At 35.3% G+C, this 25,529-nt stretch overlaps 1 protein-coding gene across 2 annotated transcripts in view; it reads right to left on the bottom strand.

Moving 5' to 3' along the window:
- The window catches only part of coro (protein coronin), a 175,899-nt gene that overhangs the window by 54,054 nt on the left and 96,316 nt on the right, over positions 1 to 25,529 (bottom strand). For both annotated transcript variants that reach the window (XM_067774138.1, XM_067774139.1), the window contains exon 2: positions 1,671 to 2,450. In XM_067774138.1, the coding sequence (XP_067630239.1) occupies positions 1,671 to 1,868 (198 nt within the window). In that variant the 5' untranslated portion in view covers positions 1,869 to 2,450. The remainder of the gene's footprint in view (positions 1 to 1,670; positions 2,451 to 25,529) is intronic.

Below are 25,529 nucleotides of genomic sequence, written 5' to 3'. Positions count from 1 at the left end.
ACGCACATTTTACTTAATATAAAAGCAAATAAAAACAATAACCAGGATAGTGCAGGGAAAAACGTCTGTTTCTTACTGTTGTTGTTGTTGTTGTTTAAACAAAATTGCCAGCGTGTCAGAAATTAGCGCAAATGTGTGAGCGATATTACGCGCATGGTGGAGTGTTGTTTAAAAATAAATATTTAATTTTAGTTCGCCATCAACGCTGCCACTTTTAGCGTTCTCGCACACTCATTCCGCTAGACTACAAATATGTATGTATGTACAAATCACACATCTAGATCTAAAGAGGCTAACTCAAAAATAAAGAATTCAACCGCCTTAGCAAAAACCGTTGCGTAAAAAGTCACGACAGCTATCCCTGTTTTGCGACAACTGACCATAATTGAAACACGGAAATCGATAGGAATACTTTCCCAGTCGGATCGTCTTCTTTCACATTTGTATAATATGACCAGGAGGCAGTCATCGTATGCCTTTATTTGTTTGTCGAAAGACCGTGTTTGTCGTAGGACCGTGTTTGTTCTTGGACGTAATACTTGGCGGTGAAGTCTTGACTTTCGGTCGGTAAACTGTTCGTTTGCGTGCAAGAGTCGGGAAATGCCCTTTAGTTATAGTTCCTTATCCTTTTGATGTTGTCATCATCAGAAAATAACGAGGCTCGCTATTACTTTTTTTTATTGGTAAGGTTTTTTAAAAAAAAAGTAGGCGTGGTCATAGTCGGATTTCGCACATTTTTAATACCAAGATAAAGTGAGTTCATATAAGTACGTGAACTAAGTTTAGTAAAGATATATATATAGATTTTTGGTCAAGTTATCGTGTCAACGGCCGAGCGGAAGGACAGACGGTCGACGGTGTATAAAAACTGGGCGTGGCTTCAACCGATTTCGCCCATTTTCACAGAAAACAGTAATCGTCATAGAAGCTATGCCCTTACCAAATTTCACAAGAATTGGTAAATTTTTGTTCGACTTATGGCATTAAAAGCATTCTATACAAATTAAATGAAAAAGGGCGGAGCCACGCCCATTTTAAAATTTTCTTTTATTTTTGTATTTTGTTGCACCATATCATTACTGGCGTTGAATGTTGACATAATTTACTTATATACTGTAGAGATATTAAATTTTTTGTTAAAATTTTACTTTTAAAATAATTTTTTTTAAGTGGGCGTGTTCGTTATCCGATGTTGCTAATTTTTATTTAGCACACATATAGTAATAGGAGTAACGTTCCTGCCAAATTTCATCATGATATCTTCAACGACTGCCAAATTACAGCTTGCAAAACTTTTAAATTACCTTCTTTTAAAAGTGGTCAGAACTTTGACCAGAGGGCGACACGCCTTTAACCATCTCTTAACGGCGCTAAAATTTGTGACGTTTTAGATAAATGAAATAAAATATCTTTTTTTTATTTTGAATAGCAACCTAATGTATTAAGATTTAAATTTATATTTCAAAACGAAACATTCTAGCCTGCACGAAAGAAAAATTAAAATAAAATTTGAAACGGTTTAGTGAACGAACTAAGCTAGATACAATGAAATCGTATTTTCGTCAATCTATATATTCTAAATTCACTGAGCGTACGTTAAAACTTAAAAACAAAAAATAATAATTCATATATTGCTGTAGATGTGTGTGTGTGTGTGTATGTGAGCTTACCTTATTGTGTGGCAATACAATGAATGCTCCACCGCCAGCAGATTCCACAATGATGGCTAAGAATTTGGGATTCACCGCACAGAATGTTGAGTCCCAACTACTTTTTGAGACGCGTATATTATCGTAGCATTGTTCACGTTTCAGTGCTTGACCGTAGACGTGACGAAATTTTGAACTTCGTACAACGCGAAATGACATTTTGTGGGCCGCTGTTGATTTTTACGCCCTGCTCTGCGCCTCTGCTACTACTATGCTATCAGTAATATTTTTATATTTTTTGTTTAGTTGTGTTGTTGCTAGTGCTAGTATCTTACGGTTTTTACTTAGCTTACTATGTTTTTCTTTTTTTTTTTTGTACAAAAACTTTTTTTATTCTATTTTTTTTTTTTTATTCAACCCGCCTAATTTTTCCAGTTGTGAATTGTGTGGCGAGCTTTGAATTACATTTGTTTTATTTTCTTTCTTGTGTTTTTAGTTTCTTTTTTTCTAACGGAATTGTTTAGATTACGAATTGGTGTTTAGTTGTTGTCGCAGTCGTTGTGGTTGCTAACTTTACTTAATTATTAGTAAATTCTTGATTGTTGACGTTTGACGATTGATGGTGCTCGTTTTGTTGTTTTTATTTTTGTTAAATTTCTGTTATGTATTGTTTGGTATTTATTGCTATTTGATCTATTGTCGACTTTGTTTTGTTTATTGTTATTATGAAAAAGCCTCACTACATCAACTCAATTGCTTCCTTCGTTCGCAGACTTTTATTTTGTTGTTGTTGCAATGAATCTATAAAATTAAATACAAAAAAAAATTGTATTAAAAAATTGCTTAAAAAAGTTCTTTGTTTTCGAATTTTAGAAGGCCATAGTCGTTCTAAAATGTCACTACTAAAAATTTTAATTTTGATTTATTTTCTTTTATCCTGTTAATAGTCGCTATTTTTTATAGCAGACGAAAAGCCACTTCGTATAAAAGTATTTCTTTTCAAGCTCGAATCGAACCTTGAATCATTTATCAATAGGCCGATAAAAACAAAAACAAGTATTTCTTTTCAAAATACTATTAGTCCGGATATTTCAACACACAAATTTAATCTTTTTTGTCTTTATACCCAGCTGTACTTGTACACAGGGTATTATAACTTTCATTGGATAACGGTTGGTTGTACAGGTATAAAGGAATCGAGATAGATATGGACTTCCATATATCAAAATCATCAGTATCGAAAACAAAATTTATTGAGCCACGTCCGTCCGTCCATTCGTCTGTCCGTTAACACGTTAACTTGAGTAAATATTGAGATATCTTCACCAAATTTGGTACACGAGCTTATCTGGACCCAGAATAGATTGGTATTGGAAATGAGCGAAATCGGATGATAACCACGCCCACTTTTTATATATATAACATTTTGGAAAACACAAAAAACCTGATTATTTAGTAAATAATACACCTAGAATGTTGAAATTTGACATGTGGACTGATATTGATACTCTTGATAAAAATTTGAAAACAATTTTTAAATGAGCGTGGCACCGCCCACTTGTGATAAAATCAATTTTACAAATATTATTAATCATAAATCAAAAATCGTTAAACCTATCGTAACAAAATTCGACAGAGAGGTTGCCTTTACTATAAGGAATGCTTTGAAGAAAAATTTACGAAATCGGTTAAGGACGCCACTTGGCAAAAAATAGTTTTGAATCAATGATATTTCACTTATCAAGTTTTATTGTAAGAGGAAATGGAGAGACATTTTTTTTAAACGGGCGGTGCCACGTGTTATGTAGAAAAGTAATTTATCTGAAATGAAATGTGCAATTGAGCTCACGCTGAGTATATAATGTTCGGTTACACCCGAACTTAGACACCTTTACTTGTTGTTATTGGTATTGTACCACTCCTCTTCACTGCTGAAAATTCGTTTTTGTACTATATTTGAACTCGTGCTCAATTTATATAATTATATGTTTGTATGTTTAATGATGTGTTCAGTTTTTCCCACTTGGGGATTCCTCCGGGATCATTTTTGGATGGATTTCCGGCCAGGGTCATTTCGGAACATTTTCGGGAGTATTTCGAGATCATTTTGGGACCCTTGTGGATCCCGTCGTAGTAATTTCGGGATCATTTTGGGACCCTTCCGGGATCATTTCTGGATGGTTTTCGGGATCCGTCCGGGATCACATCGGGGTAATTTCGGGATAATTTAGGGACCTTTCCCGGATGGTGCTTGGGGTCCATCCGGGAGCCCGTCAGAGTCATTTCCGAACTTTCTCGAGACTATTTCGGGATCATTTGGGTACTCTGCAGGGATCAGTTCTGTGTCGTTATCTGGATCAGTCTAGAATCACGTCGTTGTCATTTCGGGAGTTTTTTGGGACTATTCTGCGACCATTTGGATACCCTTCCGGGAGCATTTCTGGATGGATTTCGGGATCCATCCTCTCTACACTACTCTATTACAAAAATGAAATAGTTATATTAGACAGACAATTTTTTAAAACAAATAACTTGATAAGCAGGTTAACGTGAATAGTCCATATATTTTATTTTATCCTTGCGGACGAGGCCACGGGTAAAGGCTAGTATAATATATGTATATATAGTAGTGATGCATACCACTCGAGGTAAACCCACTTCTTGGGAATGGTCCCTATCCGACGAATAAGAATAGATACGAGAATATAGATAAGGGTAGAAAAAGCATAGGAATAGGGAGAGGAAGAAGGAATAGGAGAAGGAAAAGGGAACGGAAAAGAAAATTAAAAAGTATAGGGAAAGGGAAGTGGAGAAGGGTAAGAGATCGGGAGGGCGAACGAGAGAGAATGAGAAGGAGAGGGATAAAAAGATGGAAGAGAAGGAGAGGGGGACGGATATGTAAAGGAGAAGAAGAGGAGAAGGGGAAGGAAAAAAAGAAGGAAAGGAGAACGAAAGGGAAAAGGGGAAGGAAAGAGAGAAGGAAAAGGGGAAGGAAAAAGGAAACGAAAAGAAGAGGGAGGAAAGGAGAAGAAAAACAGAACGGAAAAGGAAAATGGGAAGGAAGAGTCAAAAGAAAGGGAGAGGAGAGGAAACGCGGAGGGAGAGGGGGAGACCGAGGGGAAGGAGAATGAGAGGGAGGGATACAAAAAGATGGAGAAGAGGAAGAGCCATAAGAATGAGGCTAAAGAGATGCTAAATGCCCAAAAAGAAACAAATAATAAATTAGACGCACTAACTGCCAAAATTCTTTAAAAAGTTATTTATTATTTACTAGAGGATCCACTGATATGGGCTATGGGCTTTTTGATTTTGGACACTGTAGCCTTCGACTTTATCGCTGACAGGACGGACTAGTGTATGCCGATAACTGCTCCCTGTGCAACCTTCACCCGTCATTCCCCGGGAGAGGAATGGGGAAGAGGACTCATCCATGGATGGGTAGAGATGGGAAATGGGTAAATACCCTAATGGTAAATACCCGGTAAATTGGGTATATATGGTAAAAATGGGTAAATACCCAAATATTTACCCAAAAGAAGGGTAAAAATAATCTTTTGGAAAATCTGGGAAACAAACACAAATTCAATCCAAAATGTCCTATATTGGTGGGTAGTTAGCCATTACGCTATCGGTTGAATCAGTCTTATCTGTAATCCAGCGTTTTTCAAAAATTTTTAGCCAATAATACATCCGTTGCAAAAATTTAAGTTAACCCAGTAAACATTTTAAGTCAAACAAGAGTCGGAAAAATATCTAAATTGGAACGTTTACAGTCGGTATGTGCTTGGGATGCCGTAACCAATGTATTTCCTATAAGTCATAAGTAAGTCTTAAAAGGCGTTTAAACAGCTCATATTATACTCTACTGGAACTCTCCGACGTCATTTTTAACTCTAATAAACTCTGATTATCTGAGACCTATATGGCCTATTTATTAGGCATCGTCAACGCTTATTGGGGTCATATATAGTTCGACACACCTGAACAGAGCGTGGCAGCTTGCGGTCACATTAAAGATGTCGAGAAGCGTCCATGAGCGGAAAAACGTCGACGCTTATACAAAAAAAGAATAGCAAGGGTAACTATAATGTACAAATGTAATTCATTTTGTATTAAAATGAAAAATTGTCGTAACAAAGTTTCAAAATTTGTTCCAAACTCGCTGTGACGAACATAAATAGTTGATAAATGATAATTTTTGCATGCTAGGTTAGGAGCTTTTAGGCCGTTAAATAAAAGGCAAAAATAAAATTTTCTTTTACCCTCCTACGCGTTTCGACGCTTTTCTGATTCCTACGTTGCCCACTTATTTTGGATTCGTGTCGGATTCTTAAATTATGAGCGCCGCGAGCATGTTTGAATGGTCGCTTTGTTTGCGTAAATATTTATACCCTATAAACATTCCCGAAGCGCTTACAGTTCTGGAGTTCAATATGGGTCCGAGAAATATCAGCTTCAAAAATGCTATCACCTTAGAGCCTTTTATTACTCCAATTTGATGAAATTATGAACAAACGAAAAATATTAAATCAAAATATTTAATCAGGCAGCCCCGGATAAAAACTCAGAAATTTTTCTGCGACAATTTATTCTAAATAAATAATTAATTCAACTAATACTTATTTCATTTCTATCTTATCCTCATGGAAGTTTTGTCACAACAATTTTCTCCCCTATGTTTTCCGCTTCGGATATATGTCAAAAATTCTTCCTAAACGCCCTGAAGTAGTGTCATTAAAAGACTCAAAATTAGCAATATATCAAAACGAAAATTTTTTAATTTCAAATGACGTATAAATTTAATTGCTGAATTGTAATTCCAAGCAGCCTCGATTCAAATGATTTTTAAATGCCCAAAAAAAGATACAAAAATGTAATATTCCGGGTATTTTCCTGGTATTTACCCATAAAAATGGTAAATACCCGGTAGAATCCCAACTCTATGGATGGGAGCTATGCGAACATGGCCGACGGCGGCAATAGAGGTGCTGCTTAAGTTAACCCCTCTACACATAATAATTGAGCAGTCAGCCAGGAGTACTTTAGTAAACATAGCTAAAGAGCAAGAGGCAAAGTGATACGGTCACGGAACATGGAGAAGCTGAAGGAGCAGATTCCACTCATCCATCTTCCCAGTGATGAGACAAAGAAACTAATTAAATTTGAGAAGCGCTTCAAAATAGAGCTGGGGAACAAGTGTACATAGGACACCTCCAGAATTGAAGCGTTTCACCAGGAACGCACTATAATATGGTACACCGATGGCGCGAAGACACCGGGGGGCAAAGGAGCGGAGATCTTCGGCCCCCGAACCAAAATGTCCCTACCAATCGGAAAATGTCCGAGCATCTTCCAATCCGAAGTTTTCGCCACGAGCCGGTGAGCAGAGATAAATTTACAGCGGGGATATACAAACGAGGGAATCGCTATATTCAGCGACAGTCAGGTTGCGCTCAAGGCACTATCTTCAGTTGAGATTAAATCATCAACAGTCCTTGAGTGCCTAGAGAGGTTAAGCAGTCTAGGGACTGTGGTTATATGAAAATATGTTGTTTAGACTTTCCGTGTAACAACTAGGCGTATACGCGACTTTCTCGTACTGAATGTACAGATCCAATTGTTTAGACTTCCCGTGTAACTACTAGGCGTATACGCGACTTTCTCGTACTGAATATACAGATCCGACTAAATTAATAAATTTCTATTTAATATATATTATTTTATAAAATGTAATTTTTATTTTGATAGATATTTATCTTTTATTAAGTTTATATTCAACACAATTTCTTTTTGTAAGGAAAATTTTTGATAATCACAAAATCAATACTGAATATTAAAAATTGGTAAAACATTTCAAAATTACAAAATTCAAAGTAACTTAAACACAAAGTTAAATGAAAATAATAAAAATCCTACATTAACGTTCAGTTTTTGAATTTAGAGCGAAAATTAAAGGCTTGTGGTCAGTAAACACAGTGAATTCTCTTCCTTCTAATAGGTATCGAAAATGCTTAATATTAAGATAAATTGCTAATAGCTCTCTATCAAAAGCACTATATTTCATTTCAGCTGGAGAAAGTTTCTTCGAATAGAATGCGAGAGGCTCAGATTTATTGTTAAAATTTTGTTGTAGAACACCACCGACAGCCGTATTGGATGCATCTACAGTTAAAGTCAATTTTGCATCTTTGCTAAAATGATTTAACAAGATCTTAGATGCAAATTTATCTTTAATGCATTCAAACGCTTTAATAGATTTATCATCCCAAACTAGAATTTTGTCTCTTTTTTTACTTGATTTGTTAATTAAATCATATATAACTCCAGTAAATTCTGCTAATTGTGAAATATATCTATGGTAATAATTAACCATACCAATAAACTTTTGTGTTTGTTTAATGGATTTTGGTAGTTCAAAATCTCGAATAGCTTTTATTCTATCTTCAGATGGACGTATTCCTAACTCAGAAATACTATGCCATAGAAAATCAATTCTAGTAACACCAAAAATACATTTATTTGGTTTAACATTCAAACCATATTCAGACAAACGTTCAAAAAGTATACGTAGATCTTTAAAATGTTGCTCTTCACTCTCACTTGCAACTAAAAGATCATCAATGTACGTGAAAACAAATTCTAATTCACCTACAACTTCATTGATGAATCTTTGAAAAGTTTGTGCTGAGTTCCTCAAGCCGAAAGGCATTCGAATGAACTCGAACATACCAAAAGGAGTAGTAATCGCTGTTTTGTAAATATCTTCTTCTGCCATTGGTATTTGGTGATACGCTCTAACAAGATCCAACTTTGAAAATATCTTTTTATTTCTTAGATTCATATTAAAATCTTGAATATGTGGTAAAGGATAGCGGTCAGGAACAGTAACAGTATTAAGTCTTCTAAAATCACCACAGGGACGCCAATCATTACTCTCTTTTTTTGGTACTAAATGAAGTGGTAATGCTACAGAGGAATTTGATGGTCTACAAATTCCAGTTTTTACAAGAAAATCAAATTCAGTTTTAGCTACCTTAAATTTGATTGGGTCTAAACGTCTGGGTTTTGAGAAAGGAAGATTACCTCCTGTAACTAATCCATGAACTGTGGTATGTTTAACTGGTTTTGAATAATTTGGCTCTTCTATAAGAGAAGGAAATTCTTTCAACAATTTTGTGTATTGATTTTCTACTGAAAAAAATTTTGGAAGAGAGATGTTACAATAGTACGAAATTGTGTTAACTGATAAATTTGTTAATGGATCTATTAAACGTTTGTTTTTAATATCAATAAGAAGTCCATATTTGCATAAAAAATCTGCACCTATAATTGGTTTTGCTATATCAGCGATCAAAAACACAAAAGGAAATTCTCTCCTTAAACCTAAATTAACATTTATAAGTTTTTTTCCATATGTAAAAATCGTTGAACCATTAGCTGCTGTTAAGATAATATCAGAAGATTTTTTTGTACACGAGAATTTTGAAACTGGAAGCACTGAAATTTCTGCTCCACTATCAATCAAAAAATTTAATTTATTTTCTTTGTCAAATATAAATAAACGACGAGTTGATACTTCTGAAATTCCATTATTCGTCACTGCAACAACGGAGTACTATTTTTCACAAACGCACACGGTTCTTCACATCTCCTAGCTTTATTTCCGAATTTGTAGTGATATCTACATAACCAGTTGGGATTATCACGAGATTTTGAACGATATCTAACAGGACTTCTGTAACTATTTCTACTTGTTGAACGTGATCTTGAATAATTCTGATTAATTTCTTTCCTAATTTCACTTAATTCCAAAGATAATTTTTGAAAATTTTCACAAATTAAAGATGTTGTCTTAACCAAATTAGTAATAATAGCATTTTCTCCTTTAGAATTTTGAGAATTGTTTATCAAAGCAACTTCATTTTTACTGATAACTTCCCAAACGTTATCAGCTAATTTGGTTAGATCATTTATGTCATTGGAATTTGAACTTGTTAAAATTACATTCAAGTTTTTGGGTAATTTTCGCATCCAAAGTTTCTTTAAAACTTCTTGGCTAAAATTAGAACCAGAAAGTAGAACTAAAGATCGGTAAAATTCCGAAGGTTTGCGATCACCCATTTCAGAATCGGACAACACTTTATCTAATTTCGCATTCTCACTTATGGAATGCCTTTCAATCAAAATTTGTTTTAATGCAGAATATTTATTTGTTTCTGGTGGATTTTGAATAAAATCTAAAATGGTCATTGTGACTTCCTGAGGTACTGCAGTAATAATATACTCATATTTAGTTGTTTCTTGAGTAATTTTTTTGGTATTAAACTGCATTTCAGCATGTATTAACCATGCTTCAGGACAATTTGTCCAAAATTGAGGAAGTTTTACTGAAGTAGAAAAAATTTCATTATTGTTTTGATTCACATACGGATTTATTAGATTATTTTGTGAAGAACCATCTTCTAAATTGATAAGCGAATCGTTAATTTGATGTGTTGATGTAGATGAATGTCTGTGGTGTGTTGGTGTATGATACATAATAAATTATATTAATTGAAATAAATTCTCAGAAATAGATGTTATTGGTGATAATTAAAAATAATATTTAAGATTTCTGGAAAAGAGTGTTTACAATTTAAAAATTTTTACCACATAAAAATAAATAAATCTTTATTATTGACCATAAGAAAAATTAATAGTATGTAAATTTATATCTGAGTAATTGAATTACGCAAAAGTGATATTAAATTAGAAAAAGAATAACATTAATACATAAATGATATTATAAAACAATATTAAATATGACTACAAACGTTTCACTACCACCAATCTTTTACGCAAACAACGTTCAATGTTTGTGTTTCTTTTTCTGTGTTATATGTATTTGCGTTATTTTGATTTAACGCTTGTCAACTACATACAATCCAAGATTCGATAATGACATTGCAATTGTGTAAAGGGCATTATTGGTAATGTTCTGATGTTTTTATTGCTTTTTTTTACACTTAAATGGAACACAAAAACGGCAAAGTAGTTCCAAAGGAAGTTCACTGCGTTAGGCTAACGTTTCCGTTTTTGTTATACAAGAACTATTTGTATTTCAACTTGTTAGAACTTTATCAGTTATGGTGTCACTATCTTTTCAGCTCTGGTGTGGCAAAATGTGCTCTAGATTTTAATTGAATTGAATGTCCGTTTGTAATATTAGTACTTCTATGTTATCTTTTCAGCTCTGGTGTGGCAAATCGAATTGACCATCCGTCTGTAATATTAGTACTTCTATGTATCTGCAACTGAACTCGACAAAAGGCGGGATCGCCAATTGTAGTTATATGAAAATATGTTGTTTAGACTTTCCGTGTAACAACTAGGCGTATACGCAACTTTCTCGTACTGAATGTACAGATCCAATTGTTTAGACTTCCCGTCTAACTACTAGGCGTATATGCGACTTTCTCGTACTGAATATACAGATCCGACTAAATTAATAAATTTCTATTTAATATACATATATTATTTTATAAAATGTAATTTTTATTTTGATAGATATTTATCTTTTATTAAGTTTATATTCAACACAATTTCTTTTTGTAATGAAAATTTTTGATAATCACAAAACCAATATTTTATATTAAAAATTGGTAAAACATTTCAAAATTACAAAATTCAAAGTAACTTAAACACAAATGAAAATGAAAATAATAAGAATCCTACAGGGACCAATAACACCATCCGTTTATCCTGGGTACACTGGACACAGAGGAGTGTATGGTAACGAGCTTGCCAGGTTGGCGGCGGCGGAAAAGCCAATAGGACCCGAGCCCATCATAGCGATATTGTCACACACAATAAGGGAAGAGTTCAGGCAAAAAGAAGCGTGCCTCAGAGAACAACACTGGCGCGAAAGTTCAGGATAGGAGGATAAGCGATATAAAGCCAGATTAAGCTCCCAAAAAGCAGCCTTAGAATTTTAACAGGCATACTCACAGGTCAATGCATGCTAAAGAGCCACATGGATAAACTAGGTACATATATCGTCTAGTAGCCTCTGTCGATTCTGTGATCGCGAAGATTAGACTGCTGAACACATCCTAATGGAATGCGATGCAGTCACGAGAGGGAGATGAGAATTCAAGGAAATCAAAAGGCAAATATTGGGCATTTTCTTCTTTTCTTATTGAAAAGTTGAAAATATTTACTACTTTCATTAATTAAATTTTTTTTTTTAATAGAAAATATTATTTTTTTACTCACCACAGTGCTCGTTATTAGATTTTCACAACGAGTATTGCAAAGAACACAAATCGCCTAATATGAAAAAGTGATGTGATAAAATGAAAAAAATTATTTCTCATTTCTTTTTGTTAAAAAGTTATTTCGAAAACCAAAAAAAATATATATTTTTCAGTTATTTCAATTTAAAGGTCGCCAAAAATTAAAATTTAATATATATTTTTGTTATAACTTTTTATGATGCACAATAAAGCGAAAAAAAAATTTGGAGTTATTTCGAAAAAAAAAATGTTTTTGTTATAAAAACATGGACAAACTAATGGCATTTGGTTTTTTTTAATTATTCGCATAAGAAGGTGCCAACTTCACACACAAATTTGTTTTTTTTTTTTTGAAATAACTTTTTAACAAAAGGTGGACAAACGAAAATTTTCCTGGACAAACGAATGAGATGTGGATTTTTAAATTAAGCGCACATGTAGGTGCCAACTACACAGAGCTCACCTTTTGCACCAATAGGTATGTACGTATGTATTTTAATGCAATCAATGAATTTGATTTTCTTTTGTGCGAATGTGACCACATTTGTAAATTATATCTCACGTAATCGATATACATATGTGAAGGTTTAAAAAAAAGGCATAACCTAAGACAGTTTTTCCGCAACGATTAATGTAACGAAAATGTGTAAGCTAAAGCATAGAACGCAGTAACTTTATTTTCATAGCAGCAAAATTTGGTGTCATGTTCCAACAATAAGAAAAGAATGTTTGGCTAACGATATACTTGATAAATTTTCATTGCCATTAATATTTTCTTCTTCCAAAAAAAAATTTCCATCGAGGAGTCCCTCCTTAAAAATTCAAGAAAAAAAAAATATCAAAAGAAGCCGGAGTCCCTCCTTAAAAATTCAAGAAAAAAAATTTTCAAAAGAAGATACACATTTTTTAAACACTTTTTAAACACAACTTTAAAGAAACGGGTTAAATCGCAGTGGAAAGTGTGTCCTAATGTTAATGAATTTTGATTTTGAAATTTCAACAACAGCTATTCTAAACAGCATATCAAAATCAAAACTATAAAGAGTGCACAATTTATAAATGTTTAATATCTTTTTTACTGCGAAGTTTTCAATCTAGATGGACTTTAAGTAGGTACCCATATTTATGGTTTTGTTTCTGATAAGCTTTTTAGAATAGCTGTTGTTGAAATTTCAATATCAAAATTCATTAACACTATGGACACACTTTCCGCTGCGATTTAATCCATTCTAGTATATGAAGAAAGTGTTAAAAAATCGTATCCTCGTTTTATTTTAGCCTTTTCTATCTTTGTTTCGGTGCTCTGAACTATATTTAAAGTTTCGAGTGCGTAGCTCAATGGTCTCTTAAAAAATGATGGAACGGTTCTTCTCCCATTCCGTGTGACATTTTTTTAATTCTTCAATCGGTGGGCCCACTGGTGGCTTTTTTTAAGATACGTATATACGTTTAAAAATTCAAGCCTTTAGCTTTCTAGAAAAGTTCATAAAAATCTATTGAAAGATCCAATGAACTTTGTGATTATATCGAGCCCTGTGTCACCTAGCGGCATTTTTCCCCTTTTGTTGCATTGTCTCAGTCCTCTGAACTATGGGTGAATTTCTAGTTCAATGCGAAGTCATATGAAACTTTAGAAAAGATTCCCCCACTAGGTTCGGAATTTTTATATATATCACCCCGGGCACCTATAGAAAATTTTCTTCTTTTTAAAAGCACTTCGTATCTCAATGGAAAGCCTGCTAAAAACTTATCACAGGACTCCATTCTAAATATCTAGAACAGTGCGACAAATATCGAAACCTTTTGTCAAATGTGTTAAACTGTCATTGGTCTCAGAGCCCCACGTTTCAAATTACAGGTAGCGAGATCACAGGGAAGTTTCTCAAAAACAGATACCTTTGACCCGTGCGCCAAGTGGCGGAATTTTTCATCATTATATTGCATTGTGACGGTTACCTTAATAATGCGTGAGTTTTAAAGTTTCTACCTGCCCTATCTATAGATTTTTTTAATCCTAAATGTCGCATTTTAATAGGGCTCTAAGTTTAGTTCAAGTTTCAAGTCTCTAGCCCATAGGGAAGTTACTTCAAACTTGCTCGTAAACATTAAATTTGATAAGAAATTAAATTGTTGAATGGGTCTAATAAAAATCAGCATAGCCTGGAGCGGGCGGTATATTCCCGCGCGTTATTGCACTGCACGAAATTGTTTGTGTGGTTTATCGGTGTCTTCTATGAGACAGCTTAACTATACTGGTAAACTGATGTGTATACAAACTTTCCTTTTGAAAATATAAAAATTTCAAATGCATGATAGCACTTTTGTCAAAAAGGCAACACAAGCACAAACATTGAAACGTGCTGTAAATTACACGCATTGCACCGCAACATCAATAAACAAACCGTAAATTGCTTTGAATGTAATCACTTAATAGGAGGTGTCTGCGTAAAATGCGCTAAAACTAATAAAAACAACAATGAAATAGACTAAAACTAGCAAATCTAGTTTTAAATTTAGAAATAGAGTTCCACTTTCACTTGTCGCAAAACGAGTAATTGGCGAGCGAAGCAAAGAAGATGACAAACTGAGAGGGGAGGCAGGCAGGCCGTTGGCTGTCCGTCCGTTAAGCAGCGATGATGGCGTGAAAAAATGCAAGCAGCAGAATAAACGTTGCAAGTATCACAAACGCACGTAAGCACAAATTCGCACGGACGTAACCAGATCATATGTGATGCATGCAATTTGCAGATGTGAAGCAGGCGAGCAAGCACTCATGCGCACACCAAGCGAAGTCAATCAAAGTTGGGGCAAGCAAGTTCCGAAAGATTAAAAATCTCAAAATTAGCCTAAAACAAGTAGGAACAACATAAGGGAAAATAACCATGTAGGAAAATGAACCGAGGGAAACCCTGGAATGTGTTTGTATGACATGCGTATCAAATGAAAGGCATTAAAGAGTATTTTATGAGGGAGTGGGCCATAGTTCTACAGGTGGACGCCATTTAGGGATATAGCCATAAAGGTGGATCAGGGTTGACTTTAGAATGCGTTTGTACGATATGGGTATCAAATGAAAGATGTTAATGAGTATTTTAAAAGGGAGTAATCCTTAGTTCCATAGGTGGACGCCGTTTCGAGATATCGCCATAAAGGCGGGCCAGGGGTGACCCTAGAATTTGTTTGTACAATATGGGCATCAAACGAATGGTGTTAATGAGTATCTTAAAAGGGAGTGGGCCTTAGTTCTATAGGTGGATGCCGTTTCGAAATATCGCCATAAAAGTGGACCAGGGGTGACTCTAGAATGTGTTTGTACGATATGGGTATCAAATTAAAGGTATTAATGAGGGTTTTAAAAGGGAGCGGTGCTTGTTGTATAGGTGCTCGCATTTTCGAGATATCGCCATAAAGGTGGACCAGGGGTGACCCTAGAATTTGTTTGTACAATATGGGCATCAAAAGAAAGGTGTTAATAAGTATTTTAAAAGGGAGTAATCCTTAGTTCCATAGGTGGACGCCGTTTCGAGATATCGCCATAAAGGTGGAGCAGGGGTGACCCTAGAATTTGTTTGTACAATATGGGTATCAAAAGAAAGGTGTTAATGAGTTTTTTAAAAGGGAGTAATTCTTAGTTCCATAGGTGGACGCCGTTTCGAGATATCGCCATAAAGGTGGGCCAGGGGTGACTCTAGAATTCGTTTGTGCAATATGGGTATCAAACGAAAGGAGTTAATGAGTATTTTAAAAGGGAGTGGGCCTTAGTTCTATAGGTGGACGTCTTTTCGAGGTATCGCAATAAAGGTGGACCAGGGGTGACTCTAGACTTTGTTTGTGCGATATGGGTATCAAATGAAAGGTGTTAATGAGTATTTTTAAAAGGGAGTGGGTCTTCGTTCTACAGGTGTTCGCCTTTTCGAGATATCGCCATAAAGGTGGACCAGGGGTGACTTTAGAATATGTTTGTACGATATGGGTATCAAATGAAAGGTGTTAATGAGTATTTTAAAAGGGCGTGGGGCTTAGTTCTATAGGTGGACGCCTTTTCGAGATATCGCCATAAAGGTGGACCAGGGGTGACTCTAGAATGAGTTTGTACGATATGGGTATCAAATTAAAGGTATTAATGAGAGTTTTAAAAGGGAGTGGTGGTAGTTGTATATGTGAAGGCGTTTTCCAGATATCGACCAAAATGTGGACCAGGGTGACCCAGAACATTATCTGTTGGATACCGCTAATTTATTTATATATGTAATACCTGCCAAGATTTTAAGGGTTTTTTATTTCGCCCTGCAGAACTTTTTCATTTTCTTCTACTTAATATGGTAGGTGTCACAACCATTTTATAAAGTTTTTTCTAAAGTTATATTTCGCGTCAATAAAACAATCCAATTACCTTACCATGTTTCATCCCTTTTTTCGTATTTGGTATAGAATTATGGCATTTTTTTCATTTTTCGTAATTTTCGATATCGAAAAAGTGGGCGTGGTCATAGTCGGATTTCGTTCATTTTTCATACCAAGATAAAGTGAGTTCAAGTAAGCACGTGAACTAAGTTCATTACAGATATGTCGATTTTTGCTGAAGTTATCGTGTTAACGGCCATGCGGAAGGACAGACGGACGACTGTGTATAAAAACTGGGCGTGGCATCAACCGATTCTGCCCATTTTCACAGAAAACAGTTAACGTCATAAAATCTATGCCCCTACCAAATTTCAAAAGGAATGGTTAATTTTTGTTCGACTTATGGCGTTAAAAGTATCCTAGACAAATTAAATGAAAAATGGCGGAGCCACGCCCATTTTGAAATTTTCTTTTATTTTTGTATTTTGTTGCACCACATCATTACTGGAGTTGAATGTTGACATAATTTACTTATATACTGTAAAGATATTAAATTTTTTGTTAAAAGTGGGAGTGGTCCTTCTCCGATTTTGCAAATTTTAATTAAGCAGACATATAGTAATAAGAGTAATGTTCCTGCCAAATTTCATCATGATATCTTCAACGAGTGCCAAATTACAGCTTGTAAAATTTTAAACTACCTTCTTTTAAAAGTAGGCGGTGCCACGCCCATTGTCCAAAATTTTACTAGTTTTCTATTCAGCGGCATAAATTAAACTCATCTACCAAGTTTCGTCGCTTTATCTGTCTTTTGCAATGAATTATCGCACTTTTTCGGTTTTTCGAAATTTTCGATATCGAAAAAGTGGGCGTGGTTATAGTCCGATTTCGTTCATTTTAAATAGCGATCTGAGATGAGTGCTCAGGAACCTACATACCAAATTTCATCAAGATACCTCAAAATTTACTCAAGTTATCGTGTTAACGGACGGACGGACGGACGGACGGACATGGCTCAATCAAATTTTTTTTCGATCCTGATTATTTTGATATATGGAAGTCTATATCTATCTCGATTCCTTTATATATGTACAACCAACCGTTATCCAATCAAACTTAATATACTCTGTGAGCTCTGCGCAACTGAGTATAACAAATTGGTCTGGTAGTAGAAGAGAAATATGCGAACACTATACAGCCAAATAGTCAGCCTTTTAAACATTAGTCCTGATTACATTCACGACGTCCGCTACAAAGCGAAATCTGTAAAATTATTTTTACACATGTTCTTATGAGGGTCGTTATTTTCGGTGCGACAGAGCAGCACGACAATCAATCACAAATGCCGTTGTAGCCAGATTAAAGCTTATTCTATTTTTGGGTAGCGACAGTGAGTGGCGTTTTTTATTTTCCCAATAAAAACTAAAATAGAAGTAAATAACAGATAGTAGAAGCTAAATTCATTCTATTGGGCCTTTTTTAAACATATTTTATAGTTTTTTTTTCAAGTTTTCGCTTTTGGTTGCTATACTTTATATGTGTGCCTGCCGCATTTAAAGTAATTTAGTAACCAATGATTGGTTGGCTACAGTTGTCGTCAAGCTTTGCTTTATTGTGGTTGTGTCCTATAGCCGCCGTGTGCAATGTAATCAGGCCTTTTCAGGCAGACTTTTGTGAGCAAAGTTTAGAGGTTTGCTGATTTGGCCAACGAGAATAACGGCTGCTGTGTGAAATATCAACCTATATCGGCTGCCATTTCGAATTGCACTATCTCAGAAAACTTTTGAAAAACGCCATAGATCTAGATCATCCACAACAGCTATTTCGATCATATCAATAATTATTAACGCACTATTCATGTACTAATGATAATTCAATACAGACTTCATATTTATGTATGTAAACATGACATCCTCGTCGTTCCCCATCCTTTTCCACCCATTGATACTCGTCTCAGGGTCATACTGAAATATCCAGGTCTTATCTCCAGTGACTACCCGTTTGAGTTATTCGCCAAATTTCACGAATGAATTATAACTAAATTCCCGGAACTTAATTGCCACACACGTATGTACATATATATATGTTCATACGTTAGAAATACATTTACGTCATTCTTAAAACCGAAAATTCTAGGGTATCGTGTTATACGATCCGTTATCGAACTAAATTTTTTAAATCGTATTACCACTGAAATTGTGATTGAGATTGAGGTAATATGTGATATATAGGATGAAAGTACTTATTGGATTCGTAATGTGTTATCATTTTAATGAAAGACTTGAGTGAAAAGAGCTTTTTATCCGTGATAGTATAACACGATACGGGCCCTGATTCTTCTTCATGGTAAGATGGGCACGAACTATGATATTCTGTCTTTCATGCCCAGCGTTATTTCACATAAGACAAATTTCAAACCATATACATATATTACTTCTAATAGCTGTTTTTATGTACGGGTCCTTTTTCGCTCTTATTTGGAATCCAAATCTATAAATAAAGTTTTGGTTGTAAGGATGGCGATTCGGGCTTTTAGCGAGCTTTGGGCAATTTTGGTCGTAGTGCTTTTGTTTAGTTAGCTATATTTTATTGAAATAATTTGTTAAAAATAAACGATTGTGAGCACATAAAGAAATCTATTTGTGCTATGGCACTATTGTGAATATTTGCACTGCAAGTACGCTAGATGGCAGCGCCAGATGTACATTTTAATTGATTTACGGCAGTTGTTATTATACGCTAGATGGCAGCGCAAGCTGTAAGTTACTAGAACATCTGATTTTTGTTGATATTTGACAAGGGACTTTTATTGGTTGCGCAAGATGCGCACGGGTCAGGCTCGTATATATTATTTCTAATTGCTGTTTTTATGTACGGGTCCTTTTTTCGCTCTTATTTGGAATCCAAATCTATAAATAAAGTTTTGGTATTAAAGATGGAGATTCGGGCTTTTAGCGAGCTTTGGGCAATTTTGGTCGTAGTGCTTTTGTTTAGCTATATTTTATTGAAATCTATCTATAAATCTTATAAAATAAAGTCGCTAAATGCCATGTATGCACATAACTTCACACAGAATATTCCGATTTTAAAACGGTTTTTTGCATTTGAAAGCTTAGCTACGTGAGATGGTACAGTTAATATAAATTGAAGATATATATTATAGAGGCGTGGCAAATTGCCAAAATGTAGCAAAAAATCATAAAATTTTTGTTTATACAGCTATAACTCATAAACGGATGGATGGATTTCAAAAATTCTACTTTTCAGTAAAACTTTGAAATATTTACCTTCGATCTGCATCAAAAAAAAATACTTGATTCCTTTCTTATATCAGCCAAATTGTTTAAACAAAAGTAACATTTTTATCAAAAAATGCGTATGTGTGTTTGTTCGCTGTGAACTGTCCGCGCTAATTGCTTTTGAGTGAGGCTTGATGCGACACATACATACGTACATATATAGCATTCGCTGTGTTATTTAACTTCGGGCGTAGGTTTATAGGTATGTATGGATATACATCACTACATAGTATAAAACAAAGTCGCTTTTTCTGTTCCTATGTCCCTTTAAATGTTTAAACCTTTAAAAATACGCAACGGATTTTGATGCGCTTTTTTAATAGATAAAGAGTGATTGAAGAGGAAGTAACGGATGAACAGATTTGGCTGAAAATTAGTGGAGAGGTAGCTTAGAACCAGGAGACAGACATAGGATACTTTTTATCCCGTTCTGGCTAGGCTCTTGAGATCAAAAAGTGGACTTGGGTAATCCTGGGATATGTTTGTCCAATATGGGTATCTAATGGAAGCTGTTTATGACTACTTTGATACGGGGTATTTTTCGTACCCGTGGGTAACTTGGGTCTCGAGATATAGGCCTAAACGTGGACGCGGGTGCCCCTAGAATGTGTTTATAGCAGGTATGCTTAACCAACGAACCGATATCATTTCGTTACGATAATTAACGTTAAGTTCACGTTCTTAACGTTAATAAACGAAACGAAATGACTTTGTTTCGTTTATTAACGTTGATTATCGTAACGAAATGATATCGGTTCGTTGGTTAAGCATGCCTGGTTTATAGAATATGGATAACAAATGAAAGCTGTTGATGAGTGCTTTAGTACAGGGTAGTTTTCATACCTATTGGTGACTAGGGTCTCGAGATTGAGGCCAAAACGTGGACCCGGGTACCCCTGGTGGTAATACAACATGGATAACAAATGAAAGTTGTTGATGAGTGCTTTAGTACACGATAATTTTCATACCTATGTATTTGTGACTAGGGTATCGAGATATAGGCCAAAACGTGGATCAGGCTAACACTAGGATGTCTTTTTACATTATGGGTATCATATTGAAGCTGTTGATGTGTGCTTTAGTACAGAATAATCTTTATATCCCTGGATGACTAGGGTCTCGAGATATAGGCCAAAACGTGGATCAGGCTAACACTAGGATGTCTTTTTACATTATGGGTATCATATTGAAGCTGTTGATGTGTGCTTTAGTACAGAATAATCTTTATATCCCTGGATGACTAGGGTCTCGAGATATAGGCCAAAACGTGGACGCGGGTGCTCCTAGAATGTGTTTATAGAATATGGATAACAAATGAAAGCTGTTGATAAGAGTTTTAGAACAGGGAAGTTTTCATACCTATTGGTGACTATGGTCTCGAAATATAGGCCAAAACGTGGACCAGGGTAACACCAGGATGTGGTTTTACATTATGGCTATCAAATTGAAGCTGTTGATGTGTGCTTTAGTACAGAGTAATCTTTATACCCCTGGACCCGGATATCCCTAGAATGTGTCTGTAATATGGATATCAAATGAAAGCTGTTGCTGAGAGCTTTAAAGTAATTTTCATTGTGATATTCGATTCAGTCGCATAAAACTGGTAAAACTGATAAATATGCATGCGAAGCCGAAATAAAGACATGAATTAATAATACCCACATACCTATTTACATACGTCCTATTCGATTCTCCTGAAATTTGGTATACAAATTTGCCTATATTAGTATTTACGATCCTTTTTTTCCGGGAAGTAGACCAGAGACGGGCTGGGACTGGGATTAGGACTAGGACTGATACTCGGAGTGGGAATGGGACTCGGAATGGGACTGGAACAAAATGCATACCACCCTCTGGGACTGGCAATAAGGGATGAAGAAGAATGGAAAACACTTTAGAGAAGAGAAAAGAGGAAAGGAGACTTACAAAGAGATAGAGTGAGACGAAGATAGAGATAGATGAAGCGAAAAAGACGGAGGGAGGAGAGAATAAAAATATTAAGAAAAGGTGAAGAGGGGGGGGAGGGCAGGGCTAGACGGAAAAAGCTTTATTTAAATGTATGCAGATAGACCGACGTCTGATGGGTCTGCTAGTAATTTGTTAAAAATAAACGATTGTGAGCACTTAAAGAAATCTATTTGTGCTATGGCACTATTGTGAATATTTGCACTGCAAGTACGCTAGATAGCAGCGCAAGATGTAAATTTTAATTGATTGACGGCAGTTGCTATTATACGCTAGATGGCGGCGCAAGCTGTAAGTTACTAGAACATCTAATTTTTGTTGATATTTGACAAGGGACTTTTATTGGTTGCGCAAGATGCGGACGGGTCAGTCTCGTATATTTTATTTCTAATTGCTGTTTTTATGTACGGGTCCCTTTTTCGCTCTTATTTGGTATCCAAATCTATAAATAAAGTTTTGGTTGTAAAGATGGAGATCCGGGCTATTAGCGAGCTTTGGGAAATTTTGGTCGTAGAGCTTTTGTTTAGCTATATTTTATTGAAATAATTTGTTAGCGGCCACCGTGGTGTGATGGTAGCGTGCTCCGCCTATCACACCGTATGCCCTGGGTTCAACTCCCGGGCAAAGCAACATCAAAATTTTAGAAATAATGTTTTTCAATTATAAGAAAATTTTTCTAAGCGGGGTCGCCCCTCGGCAGTGTTTGGCAAGCGCTCCGGGTGTATTTCTGCCATGAAAAGCTCTCAGTGAAAACTCATCTGCCTTGCAGATGCCGTTCGGAGTCGGCATAAAACATGTAGGTCCCGTCCGGCCAATTTGTAGGGAAAATCAAGAGGAGCACGACGCAAATTGGAAGAGAAGCTCGGCCTTAGATCTCTTCGGAGGTTATTGCGCCTTACATTTATTTTTATTTAATTTGTTAAAAATAAACGATTGTGAGCACACAAAGAAATATATTTGTACTATGGCACTATTGTGAATATTTGCACTGCATTTGCTCCCATACGCCAGATGGCGGCGCAAGCTGTAAGTTTTAATTGATTGATAGAACAGCTGATTTCTGTTGATATTTGATGAGATTTTTATATTGGTCGCACAAGATGCGCACGGGTCCGGCTCGTATAGTATAATATAAATATAATTTTTGCAGGGTATTTCCAAGAAGTAGCAATATGTTAGCAAGTATTTTTCTTGATAGTGATAATGTTTAGAACAGTGCTTCGTGAAATTGTAAATGTGAATGGGCAAGGCGAAATAAATTTCAATTGCCAAGTCTGAAGTTCCTTTATATTTACAAACGCAACATCTTGCGTGATTGTGGCGATGTTACTGGCATGCATAAGATTGCGTTGAACGCCTCTAGACTTCATTGTGGCTCGGCCATAAGTACTGTCAGAACGGCAGCATCGCTATTATCAACGTATTAGCATTGCTCATCATTTGAATATGAAATATTACAGTCTGATTGTTGTTCTTGTCTTTGTCGTCATCATTGTCAACGTTTTCATATCTTTGATTGCACTTAAACTACTGTATCGCTAAAACTTCAATGCCACATCTCTCTGGTGGATGATGTGAGATAATTCGTTCGTAGTTGTGTTTTGTATATTCTATACCAAGACGATGATCTCTTCTTGTGCTATAAGAAGCGGCATTGCGGTAATCTTCTACCATATACTCCTTTCGCTTTTTTTGTAATAACTTGCACATTTTTTGTGTCTCTTCTTCATACGCTGGTTTGCGTGCAAGTTTTAATGAGTTTTTCACACATTAGTTCCTTTTTTTGCAAGCGGGCTTAGAGGAAAGCTTCAACTAGCTAAACAGATTCATCGTGGTGGAACCGTACAGGTGGTTTGAGTTTATCCTCTAATAGGCAATTTTTTTATGGGAGTTTGGCATTTTTACTTCTGGCACAGTACATTTTTGACACTCAACCGGATAATTAAATAAATAAATAAATATATAGCGCGATAACTTCTGAAGAGATTTTAGGCTGAGCTCCTCTTCCGATTTGCGTCGTGCTCCCTTTTAATTTTTTTCTTACAAATTGGTGGGACGGGACTTACATACATGTTTTAGCTGACTCTGAACGGCATCTGCAAGGCAGATGAGTTTTCACTGAGAAGCTTTTCATGGCATAAATACACTCGGAGCGCTTGCCAAATCACTTCCGAGAGCGCCCCGATTAGAAAAACTTTTTTTTTCAAAATTTTTGATGTTACTTTGCACGGAAGTTGAGCCCAGGACTTACGGTGTGGTAGGCGGAGCACGCAACTAAATATTTGAATAAAGTAAACAATAAAATAATTAAAAACAAGTAAGGACGGGACTGTCTTCGACTGTGCCGAAAACTTCATACCTTTCATGAATGGGGCTGACCAATAATCTTATCCCGTTCGTAATCTCCAAATAATCGGATGTATAAGATAAGAAATATATAGTGAACAGATGTACATACCTAAACGATTTTTAAGATAAATCTAAAATAAAAATGGCAAAAAATCCCCTTATCTGAACGTTCGGTTGTATGGGATATATATTAAATATAGCTCAAATCGAAATGATTTTTTCATGAAATCTTCTATGATATATTAGAATAAATATCACCAACTTTCATGTTTTTATATTGGAAACTAAGGGAGAAATGGCCAAAAATGTTTCTATCTGAACGACCGGTTGTATGGGATATATACTATATATAGCTCCGATCAAAGTGATTTTTTCAGGATATCTTCTATGATATATTAAAATATATATCACCGAGTTTCACGTTTATACTTTCTAAATTGCGGCGGGAATGACCAAAATCGTCTTATCTGACCGATCGGTTGTATGTGAGATATATGTTATAGTGGTCCGATCCTACCGGATCCGACAAATGTCTAATATAATACAAAAATACATCCTTGTGCCACATTTCATTGAGATATCTCAAAATTTCAAACAGACAGACGGACATGGTTATATCAACTCAGTTCGTCGCCCTGATCAATTCGGTATACTTAATGGTGAGTCTATCTTCTATATTTCTCAACGTTACAAACATCGGACCAAAGTTAATATACCATTTCATGTTCATGAAAGGTATACAAATTTTTTAGTTAAACGGTTTTATTGAAAACAATACTTACATGAAGTAATAATAATACTAAAAGCTAGAAAATAATTAGCTAGGTCCTCATCAATCTAGGGCGTTGATCAGAAAATTAAATAAAAGCGTTGGGCGCGTGAAATTTCTAAAAATGTGAGGCGTAGCATAGCCTGATTAAGGTTCAGTTCGTCTTACTTATGACTATCAATAGAAATTTGACGCGTCCAACGCTTTTATTTAATTGTCTGATCAACGCCCTAGATTGATGAGGAGTGTGATGACTAGTACCTAGGACTTACCTAATTATTTTCTAGCTTTTAGTATTATTATTACTTCATGTAAGTATTGTTTTCAATAAAATCGTTTAACTTAAAAATTGTTTTAATTATTTTATTTTCAAGTTTTTAGTCTTTATTTAATTGCCTATTATTTCTCATCCTATTTAGTTCAATTTGTTACAATCTAAGTCCTCAATACATAATCCTTCCAAAGACTCTACTCGACTCTGCGCCACGTATGCTTGTCCCTCCTCCAACTACAAAATATTTTGATGTCACTTCTGCCGGACTGTATGTAATATTTGTTCCAAATATCAGCCAAATTGGACATGTGTTCCACATATGGACCAAATCAGACAACAAATACGATTTTTTTGAATATCTCGATCCATTGCGCCACCTAGCGTCGATTTTTTTTCATATGTCGCTTTGAATTCATGTATGTATCATGTGTTCCAAATATGAGCAAAATCGGACCACAAATACGATTTTTGTGAATATCTCGATCCTCGCGCCACCTAGCGGCGATTTTTTTCATAAGTTTTGTGGCGAAATAAAATTTGATGTCGTTGGCCTAGGCTTGCGAATTTAACGCACCCAGTTGTGAACAATTGATGTTGGTTTATTAG

This window comes from Eurosta solidaginis, chromosome 3 (assembly GCF_040869045.1).
Source record: "Eurosta solidaginis isolate ZX-2024a chromosome 3, ASM4086904v1, whole genome shotgun sequence".
Lineage (NCBI taxonomy): Eukaryota > Metazoa > Arthropoda > Insecta > Diptera > Tephritidae > Eurosta > Eurosta solidaginis.
This window is presented reverse-complemented; position numbering and strand designations above follow the sequence as displayed.